The sequence below is a fragment of the Bombus huntii genome, chromosome 16 (genome assembly GCF_024542735.1).
Source record: "Bombus huntii isolate Logan2020A chromosome 16, iyBomHunt1.1, whole genome shotgun sequence".
Classification (NCBI taxonomy): domain Eukaryota; kingdom Metazoa; phylum Arthropoda; class Insecta; order Hymenoptera; family Apidae; genus Bombus; species Bombus huntii.
In genome coordinates, this window is record NC_066253.1 from 5506536 (window position 1) to 5526219 (window position 19684).

A 19684-nucleotide genomic window follows, 5' to 3' on the forward strand; every position below is an offset into this window, starting at 1 on the left:
AAGAAAATACAATAACATAAAGCAAGGAGATTTCATCTTCCTGATTTTCTACAATCAAGGTCTCACTGCATTGGTAAGTGGATAATATTGAATATTTTGAATAATTAGACCAAAGAAATTTTTATAAATACAGCTAAAGAAATGCAATGTAAATAGAAATTTATTTCATTGTCTAAATATTATAATAAGCATTTGGGTGTTTCTTGTATTCTTAGTCTAATTATTATCAGCTTTGCACAATATCCTGCTTCTTTTGTTTCAAATTGTATTTACCATAAAATTGTGATTAATTTCAAAGAATTCGATTATTAGTTTGGCAGATACTCGAAATAAAAAATAATTTATATGTATGAAAATTAAATCTTTTTTTATTTATTATATGTATCTAACATATCTAACATATCTCACGCATTAAAATAAAATCAAGAAAAAGGGGAATAATACACATTACTTAATGTGGATAATTTTTAACTTTAAATATAAATCTCTAGACTTATACAACAATAATAATGACAAGCAATTAAAGTTAAGACAACAATCGATAGTTTGTACAACAATCGATAGTTGACCTTTTATTCATACATTCATACGATGTTTTGTATATTTGCGGATAAGTAAAAGAGAAAACTTAACAATAAGCTTGATTCACTTCGCGAAATTTAGCAGAACAATTTATTTTAATAATTGAAAATCTATTAAACATTCTCTGTAAAATTAATCTTAATAGTTGTTGACACGTCAACAATTACTACTACAAGTAACAAGGTAGTTCCAGATATTTCTCTGAATAGTTTTTGTTTATTATATCTATTTACAGTAAAAGGAAACTATATCTAAGGTATCGTTTATCTGTTACAACATAATATTTTTATAAAAAATTTTGAACCATTTTGGTAGTTAGAATAATACAATTATTAAAACCATATTATTAGTTCTTGAGGTTATAGGAAAAAGTAATTTAAACATTTAAGCGTTTTTAACCAATTTTTTCGAGATTTTCTTAGAATTGCAACGAACTTTCTCGCGTTCATTAAGTGACGCTTTTATTTTGGTAATTCATTAATTTTAAATATGTAAATCTGACTATATGTTAGACAAATTTTTTGTAGTCAGTTGTCATATGGCATTAGTAAATTTTTCTCTAATTTCAAGAAGTCTATAAAATCAATTAGAAAAATGATTGAATTTAATATATACTTTCAATTGTTAGGTATAAAATGCCTTCAGATATCATGAGCACAGATTTTAGCAAAAATAAAAATATGCTAGTTCCTAGACGGTACCTTGTAGTTGATGCAAACGATATTAATGATGATAAAAGTTTACATATCTCAACTCCATTTGAAAAGTTAATTAGTAGTGAATTGCAAATAGATGTAAAGACGGTTAATAAATCAAAACCTGATTTGGATACTGCAAAATCTTCGATAGATACTGAAGAGGATCAAACTAAAGGTGATAATAAAAAAAAAGATTAAATAAAGCATTCTTAGTGATAATAGTATCATCAAAGATATTTCATTAAAAAACATTCCTTGTGAATACTTGCCATTTTGTAGTTCATTATAATTTAATTTTCTGGTGATATTTATTAATAGAATTTGCTATTTAGTTCGTTATAAGTATGTTGTTAGTCACTTGAATAGGCACTTTAAAACAGCTGATCTTTTAAGGTTTCCATAGAAGGAGACCTGCAAGGTCTTTCTTTCTCTCTTTGTCTTTTTAATATGATAATAAAATCAATGTTGAGCTACTGATTAAGTTATAGTGCACACTTGATACAGTAGTATATTAGTGCTTTCAGAATGCCAGTAAAATATAAAAATAAAACAAAATTTTCAAAGCGTCGAGGTATCATCATCACTTATAGAATAGTTCCTGGAAGGTCTTATCTTTACAAAAATCCATTTCTTAGAAATATTTATGAACATTTTGTACTCTAAGGTGTGTATTTAAAACAAGATTGTTTTTGCTCTAGAAGTTGTTGGACATCAATTGAGATTTAGTACTCACAATGAAACTAATTATAAAAGTAGTGATATTGCTGCATTTATTCAACCAGAATATGATGCAAGCATAGATGAGAAGTTACCAGAGACAGTGACATTACTTACTACACCAGAAGGAGGAAAATTATACTTAGTAGGCACAGCACATTTCAGTGTTGAAAGCCAAAATGATGTTGCAATGGTAAATAAATTATATTTTATATGTACCAGATATATTAAGTACATTTCAAAATATTCAAGGATCATTCCAATATGTTTTCTTTAAAGATAGTAGGAACCCCCTAGTAGGATAATTAAAAACTATATTTTTTCTTTACAATTAAAGATCATTCGAGCTGTACAGCCTCACATAGTTGCAGTTGAATTATGTAAAACTAGAATTGATGTTATAAACATTAACGAGGAAGCTCTGTATCGTAATGTGACAGACTTAAGTATTAGTAAGTTCCCCAGATTGTTTATTTAAGTACAATGCTTTTGGCATATCATTCACTTACTTTGTTTTGTAGAAAGATTAACTGAAACAATAAGACACTATGGGGCTTATAATGGATTGTTGCATATTATGTTATACCGCATGGTGAATCATGTCGTTAAGCAACTTGGGATGCCACCAGGTGGTGAATTTCGTACAGCGTTCGAAGAGGTATACTAGAATAGACTTTAACCGAATTTAAACAACAACGTGAGATAATTATAAATTCCGTGGTGCTTCTTCAGGCAAAAAAAGTACCAAATTGCATTATCCAGTTAGCGGATCGTTCGATTAACGTGACATTTCAACGTGCGTTGAGAGAATTATCTTGGTGGGAAATAATGAAGCTAGCTTGGTTAGTGATACGATTAGATTCTCGTATCAATAAACAAGACGTAGAGCGTTATAAACGGAAATGTGTGATACAACAAATGATTTCGTCATTGAGGGAAGAATACCCAGCGATAGAGAGAACGTTTGTCACAGAAAGGGATATGTATCTTACATACCATCTTCAGATGGCTACTGCAGCACAACACACTGCAGAAGGGCTAAAACCACCAAGAATTGTAGGAGTTGTTGGCATAGGACATATTAATGGAATTGTTGAAAACTGGGGAAAAGTAAAAGCCTCTGATATATGGCCTATTATACGGTATATATAAAGTTAACTTAAGTATTCATGGATGTATCATTATGGATACCTACTCTTCTTTTCCATATTTCTTTTTTATAGAGCACCTCCTCAACCTTTATCAAGCAAAATATTAAAGTTTACAATTAAAGCCTCCTTATTGGGAGCTACTATTTACATGGGATATAAAATTATACCACTACCTTCTTTTAATGCGTTGCAATCAATCAAATCGTCGTTTGAAGGATTATTGGAGGTCAGTGCTAAGTAGAATAGCTGGAATTTGACTTTTAGAGCTCTTTATTAATATATAACACATACTTTTTATCGGAGACAAAGAAATAAATACAAAATAATTGTTTCCTTTATTTTGTGTTGCCTATCCTTAAAGATCCTGTCAAACTTTCTTCTGGTTTTTAATTGATATAATATTATAATAATCATGGAGGCGACTGCCTGTGCAGATGAATACGAACACGCTGTACCTGGTGTCATGTACACAGTACATAATATACCAGGTCCTGGGATAGATCTGGAAGAGTTTGAATCAGAATATTCATTAGGTTGCTCATGTACAATTCGGTGCTCCAACTGTTTCTGTACACGTGGTTCGCCGAATTATAAAGATGATTGTATACTAGATGAAAAATTATCAGGGCCAATAGTTGAGTGCAACCCTCATTGTACTTGTGGAGAAAATTGTAATAATAGAGTGGTACAGAATGGTCCAGTGGATAGTCTAGTCGTGTCAGAGATCGATGGAAAAGGACACGGTTTGTTCACGAGTAAACTCATTAAGAAAGGTCAATTCATTTGCGAATATGCTGGGGAGGTGGTAGGTATCGAGGAAGCAAGGCGTAGAGTCGAAGCGAATAAAAATACCATGAATTACGTTCTTGTCGTTTCTGAACATATCGGGGATCGAGTAATAGTGACGTGCATAGATCCTAAATATTTTGGCAATATCGGAAGATACTCCAATCACAGTTGCGATCCAAATACTAATCTTGTACCTATTCGAGTCGAAGGACCAGTACCTCGATTATGTTTGTTCGCATCCAGAAATATAGAGGTAGGCGAAGAGATAACTTTTAACTATGCCGGCGGAGTTACTAATTCCGTCCATAATCTCAGTCATACACCCTGTCTTTGTGGCTCCAACAACTGTTCTGGCTATCTGCCTCATAATACTATTTAAGATTGTTAAGCTTTTTGATAAATTTATCGAAATACTATTTAAGACTGTTAAGCCTTTTGATAAATTTATCGAAAAGCCTTCAGTAAATTTGTATGACTGGAAAGAATGGAATCTGGATTGATCATAGAGTTGTGTAAATATAAAAGAGTTTTGGTAATTTGTATTTATTCGTTGTTTATTTATCGTTTATCGAGAAAAAAAAATATATATATATATAATATTATTTTGCAACAAATTAGTATCCTGAAAGTATATTATTTTTAGTAAGAAATGAATAGTTGAATATCAAATTCGTGATATTATGTTTGTTATAGCGTGTAGAAAATTAGTGTGCTAATAGTATAGAAAAATTATAATTTTTTCTTATTAATATAGGAAAATAGCAGAGTAAAGGAATGTTACTTTGATCATTATAATTATATTTTCTATTACAGCCTTCTTGTGTGTTCGTTTACACTGATACATATTAGAAAAAATAATGGGGATAGGGATATTTTTATGAATATAATAATTGCTAACTTTAACATATTGTAAATTAAAAAAAAATCATTACAAGATTGTGGTTCTCAGTAGATTTAAGGATATAACGTGAATTATAATTAAGAAATGATTTATCATAAGATCATGATTTTATAGTGAAATTAAAAAAAGTGATGTACTAATATATTACTCTAACTAAAACTATTAAGAATGATACAATATCATTGTTACTCGAGCCTCGATTTAATATTCTTTGTTATATACGTACCAAACATTTTTGTAATAACTGATATATGTTAAAAACATATTATATAAGAATGCGTGTATAGCAAAACAGTTAAGCACAGTATATATCAATTTTCCAACGAAATAAAACATTCGTGCGTTTTAAGTAACACCAATGTTTTTAATAATGTAATTTTACTCTATACAAATATTTGAACACAGTTTTTTTAATCTCCATATTGTTAGGTATAAATAATGTGCAGTGCTGACAATAAAGTGGAGTATGATATACAGAAAAACAAGTCTCGGATTTATAAAAATCTTTTCAATTTATTAGAATATACATCCGATACGTCAATTAAAAAAATTGACCTTTAGGAGATTGATTGAAGTTTATATTTTAACTTTAAAATTGATTTTTTATAATTGTGTAATTAAGAAAAGCACTAGAGAAGCATCCAATATTCTTTTCGTTTCTTAAACATTAGTGAACTTCTTTGGTTTGTTGTTTAACTATGTTTCCTGTATTTTAAAAACTGTACATTACGTAAAGGTAATACGTAGAACGAGCATAAAATTAACCATCAAGCTAATATCTTTTTGTTCTATTAACTTCTATTTTTTTTCTTCGTTTTTCGTAGCGTATTCCGATTCTTTCGACTCGTTACGATATTTCCAACGCATCCATGCCACCCTCATGCGATCCCAAATGTTCTCTAACGAATCCATAGCTGGTCTAACATCTAGTAACGTGAATGTAAATTTTTCATCAACTGCACCACCATCATAATAATCTATAACGTATCGTACATCCTTTCCGCATCTGTCTACGATCCAATCATGCCGGTCAAATGGTAATTCATATCTAAAAAAAAAAAAATAGGTCCATGTTTATTAACCAAACTCATCAAGGATAATCGTGAATCATTCTTCTTGATAACCATAACTCACCCCAACCAATATCGGATGCGAGCGCGTGGCGAATACTGCTTGGCCTTGCCTCCAAAGCTACGCAATTTCGGAGTACAACATTCTCTTGCATGAAGAGCCTCCCACTTAAGCACTTCTTGCCATGCTAGTTCGTTATTGGCATTGTGGATTTTTATTATGTCATCCATGTCTTTTGGTGTTATGTCGTCTTTTTGCCATCTCCAGCCTTTCCTCAGCATCGCATTCCAGAACATTTGTTGCGAAGGGTACACCCAAAACTCTCCTTCTCCCACTGCTTTTGGTATAGATGAAACTTGTCTCTCTGTGGGCAGTGGAAAAGGCTGATCTGGTGCTGGTTGTTGATTAGCTGGTGGCATCTAGAATTTTATTTAAATTACCATTCAGAGGAAATGAATTAATACCAAGAGGCATTCTAAAGATATTCTAAATTGTGTTAATTAGAATATTAACCATATTAAGGGGATTAATGTCTCCTGAAGCCATGTCATTAATTGGACATTCACTGGGATACGTAGATGGTGTTTTGTCCTGTGCAGATTTGTGCATAGGACATTCTGGAGGAGGTTTCCCATCAGGTTTGTGTATTCCATGATATGGAGCGTTTGAGATCTGTTGCTGGTGCGTTGGGATAATTGCATCAGCTGCCAATACAGCAGAATTCATTACATTACCCATTTTCCTTTGTTCTAGAATTTCTGCAACGAGTATTTGAAATTAGAATACTTATGTTTTCATTCAAGAAAATAAAAATTACGACCGTTGGAAGTATAACCTATAAATAGATTATGCAATAACCTACATCTTCTGTTGTTTCAATGTCACAATTAGATATGTTAGAGTAAGTAATGAAAATATAGTAGAGTAAGTGAAATATTCTCGTGTTTTGGCAAAGGCGAGGTTTTAATACTTACATAGAGCTATGAACATGTGATATCGTTGTTTAAGTAAATGTATTTGATCATCTATTTTTATCAAATTAGGGGGACGTTTCAATAAATTACGATGTTTCTAAATATATTAAATAAATGTTAAGAATAAGAGATATTGTCCTTTAAAGAATTGGAACATCTCAATTCCGAATTCTTCAAACGGTTTAGGATTGTCACACTTCACACTGTTATTTCTAGTAGTACTAGTAACAGTGATCTCTGTTAAGGTCACGATAATTTCCCCTAAAAGTAGGGAACTTTCTAGATTTTACAACAAACGTTCGTGAATAATTTGAGGCAACCTTTTAACAAAAATTTATTCTATTTTCATATCTGTATATAAATATGTTTGTAATAATATGTAATTAATAATTCCACCAAGTTTTAGGAAGTTATACGTTCTTCTATTGGTAAAACTTTAGATTCAAATTTGAAATTTTTGACGTAAGAAATTTATTAGGCAGTGAATTATTTTTTAGTGCTTTTTTATTAAAATACATATAATATGTACACTCAGTCCGCAGATTTTAGTATGCGAATAGTGACGTTATCGTTAGATTTAAACCATCTTTCATTATATGTACAAAAGACATCAAATTTCGATAAGAAAATTGCGTTATTAATAAGATAATATTTTCTCAGTAACAACAATAATTTCAGAATAATCGATAAATTAGAAATAGTAATTTCTAACGCAAAAGGACTTTCCACTCGCATAATTCTTTAGCCTACAATACTGTAAAAACAAATCAGAGAAAGAGAACAGGTCTATCGAAATACATACTCGTTATTATTAGATTTTAAGAAATCACTATTTATATTATACTTAAGGCGATCTACTCTTTACAACAAAACCGGTTTTCAATATATTCTTCTTCTACTATCATCGAAAGCCGATTTTGACAAATACACTGGCCACTATTATTCATAAATTCAGCAAGTTCCGTAGCTTCGCGGAAATTGAACCTATTCAATCGTGTGGCATAGACGTGTGTTCTCAAAGGATTCGATTAAAGCAAAAAGAATCAATTCCTTGCGATCTTCGTTGATTCCTTGTTTCCGGTTACGTGTTCCAGATCCAGACTATCGTATTCTAGTCCAGCAGTGTTATCATAATAGGCATAGTCGTAGTCATTTTTTTTCCCAGATTTTGGCCGCGTTGTAGTGGTACTAGGTAGCCTCGTCGTGGACGAAAACGGTCTGGCAGACCCACTAACATATGTACTTTCTCTAGGAGTTGTTGGTGATTGTGACGATCTTTGGGTATTAGAGTTGAAATTGTTGGGATTGTACGTGGTGGCTGTAGAAATTCTCCTATGTAAAAATAGTAAAGTAGTAATAGTAATAATAGCAAAATGATAAAAACTGTAAGAATATGTAAAAACGTATTTTTTTTAATAGAGAGAACGTTGGCTCGAGTTTAGAAGTCCATATTGCGTACTAATCTATCTAATACCTTGGTACTGGAGTCGTAGACCTTGGTGTTTCAGCCAAATGATTGATACTAGCAGGGCTGAATCCAATTCCAACCGAAGACCTTGCTAGATCGTAATTTCCGGTGCTGGTTTCGGTGTAGTATTTCCCATTTGTTCCATCGTAATTGTTGTATTGCGTGGCTTTCTTTGGTGCTTTGGTGCTGTCGTAGTATTGAGACGAACTTTTGATAGGTTGGTTAGATTTTTCGTAGTACTGTCCGCTTTCGCTGGTCCTCACAGCTGTTTGAGCCTGGGCATTGTCATTAGGAATATACTTCTTCGTGGCTGGGCTATATGTAGTAGGGGCGTAACTGCTGCTTGCAAAACTAGGGAAGTATTTAGTGGTTGGTTGAGAGATATCCTGCTTGATAGTTGTACTACTTCTGTACTGTCCATTATTATTGTTGTTATTGTAATTATTGTTGTTGTTGTTATTATAATTATTATCGTAGACGGTAGGTGTAGCAGTGGTAGACTGATAAGGTACGTTATTATTTGTACGTTGAATATTATTGTAATTTCTCTGGTAGTTTGTGTAATCGTTTGGCTGGTAATTGGTGCTAGGTTGCAAGGTTGTGGATTGCGTAAACTGCGCGCCGTTATTATAATTCTGATTGTAATTCTTATTATAGCTGGTCGGCTTCACCGTGGTACTCTGACTGAAGCCACCGGTATTTTGTTGGTTGTAATTGGGATTGGTGTTGTAAGCGTTGTAAATGGTCGTTTTGGTCGTCGTGCTAGGGGACTGGAAGTTGTAATTATTCTGATAATTGGTGCTGGGCCTGTACGTCGAAGACGGCGTGTTATATCTCTGCGTATTTTGTTGATTCCTGTTGAAATTCTCTAGAGGCCTGGCACTGGTCGACGATACGAAACCATTGGCTCGCTGATTGTAATTATTACCACTATAGAAGCCGGTATAAGTGTTCTGATTAGCAGGAGCAACGGCAGGTACAGCAGTGCTGGATGCTACGTAATTGTTGTTGCCATTGTCATTGTACTGCTGTTTCCTGCTGACCTTTCTCACTCCGGTCTTCTTTTTTTCTTGAACAATCTCGTCCTTGTAGGTTTTCTCGCTCTCATAATCCTCATCCTTGCCGTTTCTATTATTGTAAAAATTGCCACTGCTGCTGCCTCGGAGATCCCTGTTGGCGTTAAAGCTTCCCGACGACACTCTGTTGAGAGTGTTGGCCGACGAACGAACAGGGTCACTCGTTTCAGACCGTTGAAGATGGTCTTGGGGCTCGGCGTCGCTGCGTATGCTATCGTAGTGAAGCGACTCCAGGCCGGATCCTAATCTGTACAGGTCAAAATTATCGCTGGCGTAGTACAGAGTAGCCGCCTCGCAGTCGACGTCGTACCAGTCCGCGCAGGTTTGACTTTCTTGGTCGAACGCTGTGTCGTTGGGACACAAGAACCTTGAAAAAGAAAACAAGAAGAAGAAAGAAAGAAAAAACAACAGATGCTTATAATAAATCGTTTTGAACGCGTTGGTGGGCGGAATATTAATTTTTCTCACAGAATAACCTACTTGTAATCCTGAATAGTGCCGGACACGGACACACAGACGTGAAAGACTTGACAGTCAGTCTCTGGGTCGGCGTAATAGCTTCCTACGATCTTATTGCGACAAGTGAAGGAAGTTTCCGGCATGTACTGTTGCGAGTACCTGGGTGGTGGCCGTTGGAGCCCGAAGACACAGGCTCCGAGCGCAGCCACTGTAACAGAATGGGAATCATCGAAAAAAGGTCGTAGACTTTCGCTTTCCATAATTAATTTCACCAGCAACGAGAAGGGAAAATCGCTCGGCAACCAGTGGCTCGTCACGCTTCGCGCTGATGCTTCTTTTTTCGCGCGTTTACGGCATGTTCGCAGAATCGTATTCGCGACACGCGTCTCTTTCCGCTCGAAGGATCGCGACAGAGAAATTCGCCGAAGCACCCGTGAAATTCAGTTAAATCTCCAAGGTTTCGTCTAAACGTACCCCATACAAGGCAAACGAGTCTCCCGATCGATTTCATCCTGTCTTCTTCTTCGACTAAACCGTTCACTACAGCAGTTGATCCACAAGATAGCTGACACTCGCGCGTTACCTTCGCGAAGGGACTCTTCGAGATGACTGCAGCGTCGAGGAGAATGCCACGACCGAGAAGAGGATGCCCAGCGGGGAACGTTCCACGGGAGGACGCCTCTGGGGCCCGCGGACGAGGTAGGGGCTCTCGTCTATCCAGGAGAAGGCACACGTGTCTGATGGGGGTAGAGGACGTAACGAAGCGTTACGTCACTCTCCGCTCGATCGCCGAAGGCAGATGCTACCAGCCAGTGACGACCTGCATAGAGAAACTATTGATGAAAGCTGCGGAACGATCGTAACCTCGCATTCTTCTCATCTTCCTATAGAGTTTGTTTTTCGAACATTCTGAGCTCCTCGCTGACGTCTTTTTAAGCACAGTCTGGCGATCTTCGGAGCTCAGAATCTGAAAGGGGAATAGAGAGAGAGAGAGAGAGAGAGAGAGAGAGAGAGAGAGAGAGAGAGAGAGAGAGAGAGAGAGAGAGAGAGAGAGAGAGAGAGAGAGAGAGAGAGAGAGAGAGAGAGGAAGAGGAAGACTATGGAAACACGTAGATTAATACGTGTCTCTACACCTTATGTATTAAGACAATTATTTATAAGAAGAGCCTAATAAATTTGACTTTTGTAAGAATGAACAGCACGTTATAAGACTCGTATGACGCGAATAAAGTAACAGATTTACGGTGAGATTAATCGAGGAATAAACGCAGTGGACCAGCGTTCGATTTCTGTCAAATATCATCGAGAATACCAATATCTATGGCCGGCGGTTTAATTGTATCACAATTGTTTCGATTATTCATTTGATGTAAGTTGAGGAACCTGCGAGTTCTCCGATCTAGGACAAGCCTAGCCGATCTTTAGAGAAGGTTTACCCGCTCCTATGACAAATCGACGTTGCTGTTAGACTCTCTCGGATGACAAATCGATGGGTTACGAAGGCGACAGGCAGTAAAAGTCGCTTTCTATTAAATCATTCGGCGGCACGTAGCCAGGACACGGGTTGCCAAAGCCCGGAAAAATCGTCGATCGACAGGAGATCTTAGCTCCGAAAGTGTCTACAGTTGAAGATACCGATAGAGATCTGCGATCGGATGAATTGGTCGATACCATGGAAATCGGTGACGGTCGGAGCGTGCTGAAATCGACACAGGAATCGTGGTGTACGCCGCGACCGGTCGTCTCTTGCCCTTTGCCAGCTCGAGATCGAGTCTCGACCTCTGGAAAAGGCGCATCCAAGGAGTGCTGTGTCGCATTCCAGCGATGGACCGACTTCTCTCGTTGCCTGGAACCTGATGGTCCTACGGTCCGAGAGGAGTCAAAGGGTCGGAGAGCGGCGAAGGATAAAGGGAAATCGAGAGGAAGCACGAGGAGGCTGAAGATCGAGGTCGTACCTCGACAATCGAAATTTTGCAATTCCCCTCGCATTCTGTTTATCCTGCGTGAAACGGAGGTGGTTTCCGGCACGTTTGAGAACATCGTCGACGATAAAACGAGGCTTACGCAAGACTCTTGGATCGAATATAACGAATATGAACGTATACATACAGGGTGTCCCAATATTGATGGTACATCGTGGACGGGCTGATTGTACATGAGAAAATAAGTCGAATATATGGAATAAATTTGTTTTCGAGAATAGCGATCCGTCTAACATAATCAAATTCACGCGTATTTGGCAGAAATTCAAAGTCGATTTTCTCGAAAGCAAATTTATTCCAAAAAATGTATTCGACTTATTTTCTCATGTACAACCATCCCCTCCACGGTTTTACCATCGAATCTGTGACACCCTGTACACTGCAAATATATCTGACGCTCAATGTATTCTAGCGAAGCTTCGTATTTCGTATTGGATAAACGCGTATCTTTTTTCGAAAATTGTTATTGTCATCTTTTACATACGCTGTTGGAATCTCAAGTAGATGAGAGGAAAAGAAGCGAAATTGTGTTGCACTAGCGGAAGCACAAGCAAAGGACAGCAGTGTCGAATATATTTATTAGCGTCGACTGATTCTGTTGCGATGAAAATTAGATTTATACTGTTTTGGCTGTTCGCAAGAGATCTATCTCTCTTCTGGCCGTAAATAAGAGCTAATCGAAAGTTTCATCACAGACAGCGGCTATTCCGTTTTTCAATGACCATCTGCGTCTCTATTACGCGCGATGAGCTCGCGACGAGGAATCTTCTCAGCCTTGGAGGGCGAAAGTTGCCTTCGACTCGTTCTTAGATGGCACGATATTTGCACCTACAGCCGGAGGAACGTGACCATAGTGGGAGATGGATCGGCTGGCTCCTTGTAATTTTACTTGGCTTCCTTTTTTCCCATCATCTTCGATATCTATTAATAGAGATCGTGAAAACCGTACATGGATCATCTCGGCCTTCGCGCAATTTTCAGTTTTCTATCGTTCCATCGATGGAAGCTCGGATGCGATTTCGCTTTCCTTTTTAAAGCCGAAGGTCGCGAGAATTTGTATAAAATACGTCCGTAGAATATTCAGCGCGGATACCGATACCGAATTCACGGATACGGTGGCTGTAAAAAACACTGCCACGTGTCGTTATTTTCGAGCGAAGCACATTCTTCTCAGATTCTGCGTTTCACTTTCCTGCCAAATTTTCGGTACGAAAGTATTACCTAATTTTAATGCAAAATTCAAAACACTTGCGCCTAATTGATAAATAACGATTAATACGAATACGATGGCACTGTATATCAGACACACGTTAGACACACAAGGAGAGGCTCGAAAACGCTTCCGTCTTTTTTGCCCATATCGCGACCGCCTACGAGTATGAACGTTCGTCGTGACATTCTTTGCCAAGCGTCGAACCGATGCGATGGAGAAAGCGGGGTCATGGGTGCACAGACAGGTCATTTTCCCGCCAGGATATTTATCAGGGATGCTACGAACCTGATAACTCCATAGGCGATTATTAAATTGTATTTATTGCAAATGAAAGCGTCCTTATCTAAAACAGGCTTATCTAGAAGCGAACTAGACGCTTATTGTCAGCCTCACGATCCGGTGCGATGTCTGCATCGATCATTGCGCGAGGATCATTCACTCGTCGTCGATCGTTCTACGTTGGAGTTCACGACCGCAATAGACGAAAGTATTCGTACGTTTAGCGCAAAAGATTCTTCTGCGTGTATCGTATAGAACATTTTGAAATTTACGTAACGAGACATCGTCATGGTTACACTGGTGTTTGAGACCAATACAAAGATATACACGTGGTATACGTATAGAAACGAGGATAAGCATCTTAGGCGTGTTAAGGATGATCCTATGGAATACCGAAGTTTATTTTAACGTAACGAATAATCGTTTGTTCGGTATACTACGATCTCCGCGAAATATACAATTCGATGGATACAATTTTCAAATTTGTTTCGAACATTGCGAATATAATGGCGATACGCGAGCCTCTTAACGGTGGTAACAGAAGCTTCAGAATGTTTCGCACGATACACTCAGAAATTATCTACGCACGTTGGAATACTTTCGCGAACTTGTGTACATGTGGAAGAAAAAAAAGCTCGGTTTTACACGACTGTCGGCGAGGAATGATATTACGTAGATTTGCATAGCGATTTGGAGAAGAGAGAATGTTGCTCGTTACCCAAGCGGATACAAAAAGGTGCTAAGCGTATGCGGGAACACACTCGACTTCCGTCAGACCGGTGCACCTCTTCGTCCAGCCACCGTCTCGCTATCTTTTTTAACACTTTCGCGTGTGACGCGTCTTTCTCTAAACCACGGCAGATAGCGAGTCCATTTACAGCATGGAATTCGAATGGGACATCGGCTTGTTAATATTCAACGATCCTTCGTCTTCTGGCATCCTTTTTTACACGTTACACGCAAGATATTCGAGCAGGTAGTCGTATAAAAATATCTCGAGTCCAGCTATTTTTGTATTTGTAATTTTCATGCTCGATCGAACGAAGAACGAAAAGTGGCGGCACGAAAGAGCGAACGCGATTAGATGTACGGCCTTGGCGTGCACGAGCTCCCGTTTTTCCTATTTCCCTTCGTACGCGTTCCTCTTCTAGCCCGAGTCGAGCTAGTGAAAGCTGGCTGGAACATCTCCAGCGTCCTCCGGCACGTGCACTCGAATCCTCCTCACGAATCGACGATTTATCGCGTTGAAACGGCGAAAGCAATAGGAACTGGAGCACAGATATATCGACATCACGACTATCGTATCCATTGGTCGATGCTCCGCTGGTGAAATCAGCCGCTGAGTCGGTTAATTCTGCATCGAACTTTTCGTCAACGTTTCGTAATATCGAAAGATATTCGGACGATCCATGATGTTCAAATTTGTCTATTTATTTATTCCATAGGACAGATACGAATACAAGATAATATACAGGGTGGTTGGTAACTGGTGGTACAAGCCGAAAAGGGGTGGTTCTAGGCGAAAAAAGAAGTCGAAAATATAGAATAAAATTTTTTTTTTTTAATTTTTCCATCGAGACAACGATCTACAGTGAGATCCGTTCTAACGAGACGCGATAAAGTGCACGCGTACCGAGCGAAAATTCAAAGTCGATTTTCTCGAAAACAAAGCCTCGAACGAAAAATTGTTATTCTATATTTTCGACTTCTTTTTTCGCATAGAATCACCCCCCTTTCCGCTTGTGCCACCAGTTAACAACCACCCTGTATAAATAATATAACAACTTCGAGAGCTGATTATAGCACGTAAAAGCGATGAAAAGGTCCATGTAAACGAATGCTGTGTCTGTGTCCGTTAATGAGACGTAACGAATTTTGTAAAAAGAGCAAACGCTCGTGAAAACGTCGAGAGACTAACGTTCAGGATAGAACAAGCTTTTCAACAAGTTCGGAAAATACCAGCAACCGGTTCGACGACAGAAGGAAAGTCAGATGCTCATTTCGAGTATCTTCCGTAAAGAAGCTAAGTTCGTATAAACTTTCTTCGTTGTTTTTAAGTGTACGATCGAGTGCCGAAGTGGATTCTACGCGTTCTGTTACGTCCTGTATAATGGCAATTATCGTGTACATAGAAATGAGCGTCGGGCAAGAAATAAGCAGAAGCAGAAAAGGCAAAAAGAGAGGCAGAAGAAAGTTCCTTTCTTCGCGTTTGAGTCGATCCGGAATGGAAAAGAATTCAGGATCGATTTTGCATGGTTGAGGAATTCAAAGGGAAAGAAACGGCCAAGCTGCTGGAAGTATGAAATTTTAACATCACAGTCGTCTCGTGAAATCGAATTAACATTATCAGCGAAGTTTTAAGTTGTAAGTTACAAGTTGCGTTATCAATAAATCAGCTGTGCACAATATACTAACAAAGTGAAAGGAAGATGTTATACTGTTTTTGGTCATTCGATTTGGCTATTTGATTACCTCGCGAATGAAAGATTCTTGCAGGACGTTCGAGAGAATTTTATGTCCAGAAATGGCCATTTAATCTGACATCATCGTCTACAGGTAGACGTTACAGATCGCGGGACGTTTGATTATCTCATTAGGCGACACGTTATAACGTCACAAGAAAGAAATGTATAATCTGTAACTTACAAGTTCAGTCAATTTATTAATATTATTAGTAGACTCTTATGGACATTAGCTGGCCATTTGACTAGCTTGCGAATGAAAAATTCTTGCAGGACGTTCGAGAGAATTTTATGTCCAGAAATGGCCATTTAATCTGACATCATCGTCTACAGGTAGACGTTACAGATCGCGGGACGTTTGATTATCTCATTAGGCGACACGTTATAACGTCACAAGAAAGAAATGTATAATCTGCAACTTACAAGTTCAGTCAATTTATTAATATTATTAGTAGATAGCCGACTCTTATGGACATTCGCATTTTAGAATATAATTAAAATGAAAAAAGTGGAGCCCCGGTAGAAAATTGTTTACCAAGTATTACAAAAAGCACTGTAATTTCTACATTTTACGAGTATACATACAGCTTTTTCACGTTATATGCGCATTCTGTGCCATTTTGTAGTCTCAAATTTTCTATAAACGCGGCAAAATTCTCTGCTCTAATTATTGCGGATTTTGTTAATACCAGCTAATGGTGAAATTCGCAATCACTTAGTTGCCAACTCAATATTAATAAATTATCGCTCGCGATGATCCAAATATTGGAATTTCGAGGAACTCTATTCTATAGCCAGGCTATAGAAGAACGACAATAGTCAAGAGGATCGAATAATTCCCGGTGTTAAGAGCTTCCGTAGTTTCTTCGCGAAAAGACGAGAAAATTTGATCAGCGACGACATGGAAGCGCGACGAGACGATCCGATCGTTTGGTTCCGGTGATTAAAAATGGCGAGGAAGGTCGGTGAAGAAATCGATGCCTCGAGTTTCCGACCTACGACCCTCGATTACGCAATTCGATGCGCCTGCCGAGAGAGAAAATTCTCGCCACTTGTCTACGACTTTTCTTTTTCCCATGTCTGTTCAGAGATTTCACTTAATAACGAATTAATTTCCTCGTCCTAAATCCTGCAGCCGGCTCGAACAAACGTATTGCGAAACCTGCTTCAACGTTCGTTGTAGGTTTGCTCCTGTTCGTAAACGGAGAAATTTCGGTGGTGCAGGCTCTCGAACACAATACGAAGGCTCTCGTGTCAGCATCTTATCTGCAATGTCTCTCTTTGAATATTCCTCTCGCGTGCGCGAGCTGCTATCTCGCAGCTGCATCTCGGCGTCGATTACGTTGTCGCAATTACGTTTCCTCTTGGGAAAAAAACACCGTTTTGTAGCTTCTTATTGCTTCTTCAGAGGCGAAAATCTTCGCAAATCTCGTCCAAATCGAGTTTTTCTTCCGAAAGGATCACTCGCGATAGCTTCTTAACGTGGAAATCAGAATCTTTCGTTTGAGAAATCTTTGATGGAAATATTTGAATGACGTTATTGCACGTTGTACTCTGTGGACCGTAAGTGTTAGGACAGCCACTTGTTACACAGTCGGAGACGAAAATACAGGTAGCAGAGACAGATATCGATGAAGTTATTTAAAAAATAATCTATGTACTGTAAGGATATGCAGGGTGCGGGCGAGTAACACGCACAAGCGGATACGAGGCGATCGCTTATGATAAAATAGGAACAAAGTATGGAATAAAATTTGTTCATTTCGTTTTCATTTCGTAAGGAATCGCATTCGGCCGCGCCATGTGTAATAAATAAAACTTACGTATATAACTGTAACAGTAGTACCAGTTCGATTAAACTCCACATTATCTGTCCACTTATTTTTATCCGCGACTATATTTGTTGGAAAACTCGAGCCATATTTACCTTATTTACTATTTTATATCGTAATACGTTGCTTCTTCGTAATCAACATGATCATCGTAACTATATAATATAATAAGTATATATATACAGCTTATAGTTATATAATAAACGCATAGTAAGATAATATAGATATCTATAGATAGTATAGATAATATAAATAATATTAAATAGAATTTCGAAAGTCAGTACATAATATTAGATTGTCTGAAAAGTTTCTTCCGTTTTATAAGGAAATAGCAGATGCGCAACGTTCCTTTGTTTCATATTATTTTGTTCTATTGGAAATACATTGGATCCACAAAGTGGATCAGACATAATTCAATAAAATAATAAAAAAACCTTGTGCGTCTATTATTTCCTCATAAAACGAAAGGAACTTTCGTGACAAACTAATAATAAAAACGGCGCTTGTAATGGTCAATACCTCGACAAGGTATTCGTCGTTTCTGCAAATTCTTTAATCTTTTAATTACACGCCAGATTAAGAACGATACCTTAAACAGATAGAAAAACTCCCAACGTTCATGCAATCAGTGACATTTAAACAGCAAACGCCTCTATTACTATAACAAACAAATACTAGTATAATAAATACTGCAATGAATTGCCAGGTTCTTTTTAGTATGTATGGATTACACGTGTATCCTGTTGATTTCATAAAAAGATAGTACCTGTTGCTTCCGACTATTTCGTTCGTATAATTTCATTTGTACAATTCACATACCAAAGTGTCCGGATACATAAGAGCGCTAGTGTATACATATAGAAAGGTGTAGCTAATTACACAGTCGCGCAACGATTGCATACGCGAGCGGCGAAGATGGAACGACGAACTCGTGCACGAGGATCCTCTCGCAGTTGACTCGACTTGGCGCGGGGAAGGGGATTCCTCTTCTAGTCTTCGCCACGTGAGAAAGTGAAAGCAAAAGGCGAGTGCTCGAGGAGGCATCCTCATCGAGGCGATCTCCACTCGTCTGTCTCTGGCGATCATCCTGAAAATCCGCGTGGCCCCTGAGCTATGAGCGGCTCGTTAACCCTCCTCCTGGATCCTGTCCTGAGCCAACCGTTGCACCATTTACGTACACGGTTCGCTATACTTGTAGAGAATTTTTAATTGATAAGAGCTCGCGCTGCTATTGGTTGAAAATGTAGTTGCCCGCGAGGAAGCAGACCGATGATTCGGTCGATTAGTCGGCTAAGGCCGGCCTTAGCGCCTGTCTACAGATATCCGCGAGCGATTCTAGCGGAAAACAGGTCGGTTAATTAAGGATCTGGTTAATTTAAGGCCCGACAACCGATTAGTCTCTACAGAAGGTCCGTTTACTAGCAGGAAGGACCGTGTAAAAGATACGGCGTTTCGAAATGGGCCCATTGATACAGCGGGGACGCGATTTACAGGACGAAAAGCTCGTACCGTGCGCAATTAACGCCGCTCCCGAGGTCTTAATTACGGACTAGCTGGTTATTGTGACAGAGTGTGCAACTCCGTGTGAAAAAGAGGATTATCCACTCGTCGCCGTTCTCTTACGTAACCCGCGCTTTGGCTCGATGCTTTGTCGTCTGAAACAAATTTTCGTGACTCTACTATCAGTAAATCACGCGACGTCTCTACCGTTCAAATGTCTCGTCTGAATCAACCAAGTACCGCGTGACACGGTACAGGCGGCTGTATTTATACGACTTTGACAGAGAACCAGGTCGCGACGCCGTTACGAGGCACCTTCAAAGTTAAGTTTGAAAATGTGATCCCATAGAGAATGAGGTTCCAGCTACCGTCTAATGACGCTCTAATGTCACCGACACGAAGAAACAACCAAGTTCACCTACGAATGGTTAAAGAAATTTCTAACTCGCTCCGCGACTACCTACTAAATCGCTAGACGCTAATAGCGTCTCCTGCTGACGAAAAACAGAGGTCCATGTTGCCTGAGATTA

At 38.2% G+C, this 19684-nt stretch overlaps 4 protein-coding genes across 8 annotated transcripts; 2 read left to right on the top strand and 2 right to left on the bottom strand.

Moving 5' to 3' along the window:
• Positions 1–549: 549 nt before the first annotated feature.
• LOC126874283 (traB domain-containing protein) lies at positions 550–3486 on the top strand. 5 transcript variants are annotated; one of them, XM_050636115.1, is made up of 7 exons: positions 550–838; positions 1211–1455; positions 1979–2190; positions 2335–2449; positions 2519–2655; positions 2730–3139; positions 3221–3486. In XM_050636115.1, the coding sequence occupies exons 2-7, from the start codon at positions 1218–1220 to the stop codon at positions 3387–3389; spliced, it is 1281 nt and encodes a 426-aa protein (XP_050492072.1). In that variant the 5' UTR covers positions 550–838; positions 1211–1217; the 3' UTR covers positions 3390–3486. The 5 variants fall into 5 exon arrangements, with proteins under 5 accessions (XP_050492072.1, XP_050492074.1, XP_050492073.1 ...); XM_050636117.1 differs by having other exon boundaries at positions 1982–2190; XM_050636116.1 differs by having other exon boundaries at positions 550–765.
• Positions 3487–3546: 60 nt separating this feature from the next.
• On the top strand, positions 3547–4542 carry LOC126874287 (histone-lysine N-methyltransferase SETMAR). Its single transcript, XM_050636123.1, has one exon. The coding sequence runs from the start codon at positions 3561–3563 to the stop codon at positions 4314–4316; it is 756 nt and encodes a 251-aa protein (XP_050492080.1). The 5' UTR covers positions 3547–3560; the 3' UTR covers positions 4317–4542.
• Positions 4543–5326: 784 nt separating this feature from the next.
• Positions 5327–7169, bottom strand: LOC126874286 (holocytochrome c-type synthase). Its single transcript, XM_050636121.1, has 4 exons — positions 6884–7169; positions 6423–6667; positions 5973–6328; positions 5327–5886 (listed from the first exon to the last, which is right to left on the bottom strand). The coding sequence occupies exons 2-4, from the start codon at positions 6645–6647 to the stop codon at positions 5637–5639; spliced, it is 831 nt and encodes a 276-aa protein (XP_050492078.1). The 5' UTR covers positions 6648–6667; positions 6884–7169; the 3' UTR covers positions 5327–5636.
• A 206-nt stretch (positions 7170–7375) lies between these two features.
• LOC126874274 (putative uncharacterized protein DDB_G0282499) lies at positions 7376–10752 on the bottom strand. The gene is made up of 4 exons (XM_050636094.1): positions 10361–10752; positions 9908–10094; positions 8358–9794; positions 7376–8215 (listed from the first exon to the last, which is right to left on the bottom strand). The coding sequence occupies exons 1-4, from the start codon at positions 10395–10397 to the stop codon at positions 7927–7929; spliced, it is 1950 nt and encodes a 649-aa protein (XP_050492051.1). The 5' UTR covers positions 10398–10752; the 3' UTR covers positions 7376–7926.
• Positions 10753–19684: the final 8932 nt, after the last annotated feature.

What these genes read in the sequence shown, in the direction of transcription:
- LOC126874283 (XM_050636115.1), top strand. Translation starts at nt 1,218, where the DNA reads ATGCCTTCAGATATCATGAGCACAGATTTTAGCAAAAATAAAAATATG. An exon ending in TGAAGAGGATCAAACTAAAG is followed by an intron (nt 1,456 to 1,978) that starts GTGATAATAAAA and finishes TTTTTGCTCTAG; the next exon opens with AAGTTGTTGGACATCAATTG. An exon ending in GATATATGGCCTATTATACG is followed by an intron (nt 3,140 to 3,220) that starts GTATATATAAAG and finishes TCTTTTTTATAG; the next exon opens with AGCACCTCCTCAACCTTTAT.
- LOC126874286 (XM_050636121.1), bottom strand. Translation starts at nt 6,647, where the DNA reads ATGGGTAATGTAATGAATTCTGCTGTATTGGCAGCTGATGCAATTATC. An exon ending in ACATTAATCCCCTTAATATG is followed by an intron (nt 6,329 to 6,422) that starts GTTAATATTCTA and finishes ATAAAATTCTAG; the next exon opens with ATGCCACCAGCTAATCAACA. An exon ending in CGCATCCGATATTGGTTGGG is followed by an intron (nt 5,887 to 5,972) that starts GTGAGTTATGGT and finishes TTTTTTTTTTAG; the next exon opens with ATATGAATTACCATTTGACC.
- LOC126874274 (XM_050636094.1), bottom strand. Translation starts at nt 10,397, where the DNA reads ATGAAATCGATCGGGAGACTCGTTTGCCTTGTATGGG. An exon ending in GGCACTATTCAGGATTACAA is followed by an intron (nt 9,795 to 9,907) that starts GTAGGTTATTCT and finishes TTCTTTTTCAAG; the next exon opens with GTTCTTGTGTCCCAACGACA. An exon ending in TCTACGACTCCAGTACCAAG is followed by an intron (nt 8,216 to 8,357) that starts GTATTAGATAGA and finishes ATTTTTACATAG; the next exon opens with GAGAATTTCTACAGCCACCA.
- LOC126874287 (XM_050636123.1), top strand. Translation starts at nt 3,561, where the DNA reads ATGGAGGCGACTGCCTGTGCAGATGAATACGAACACGCTGTACCTGGT.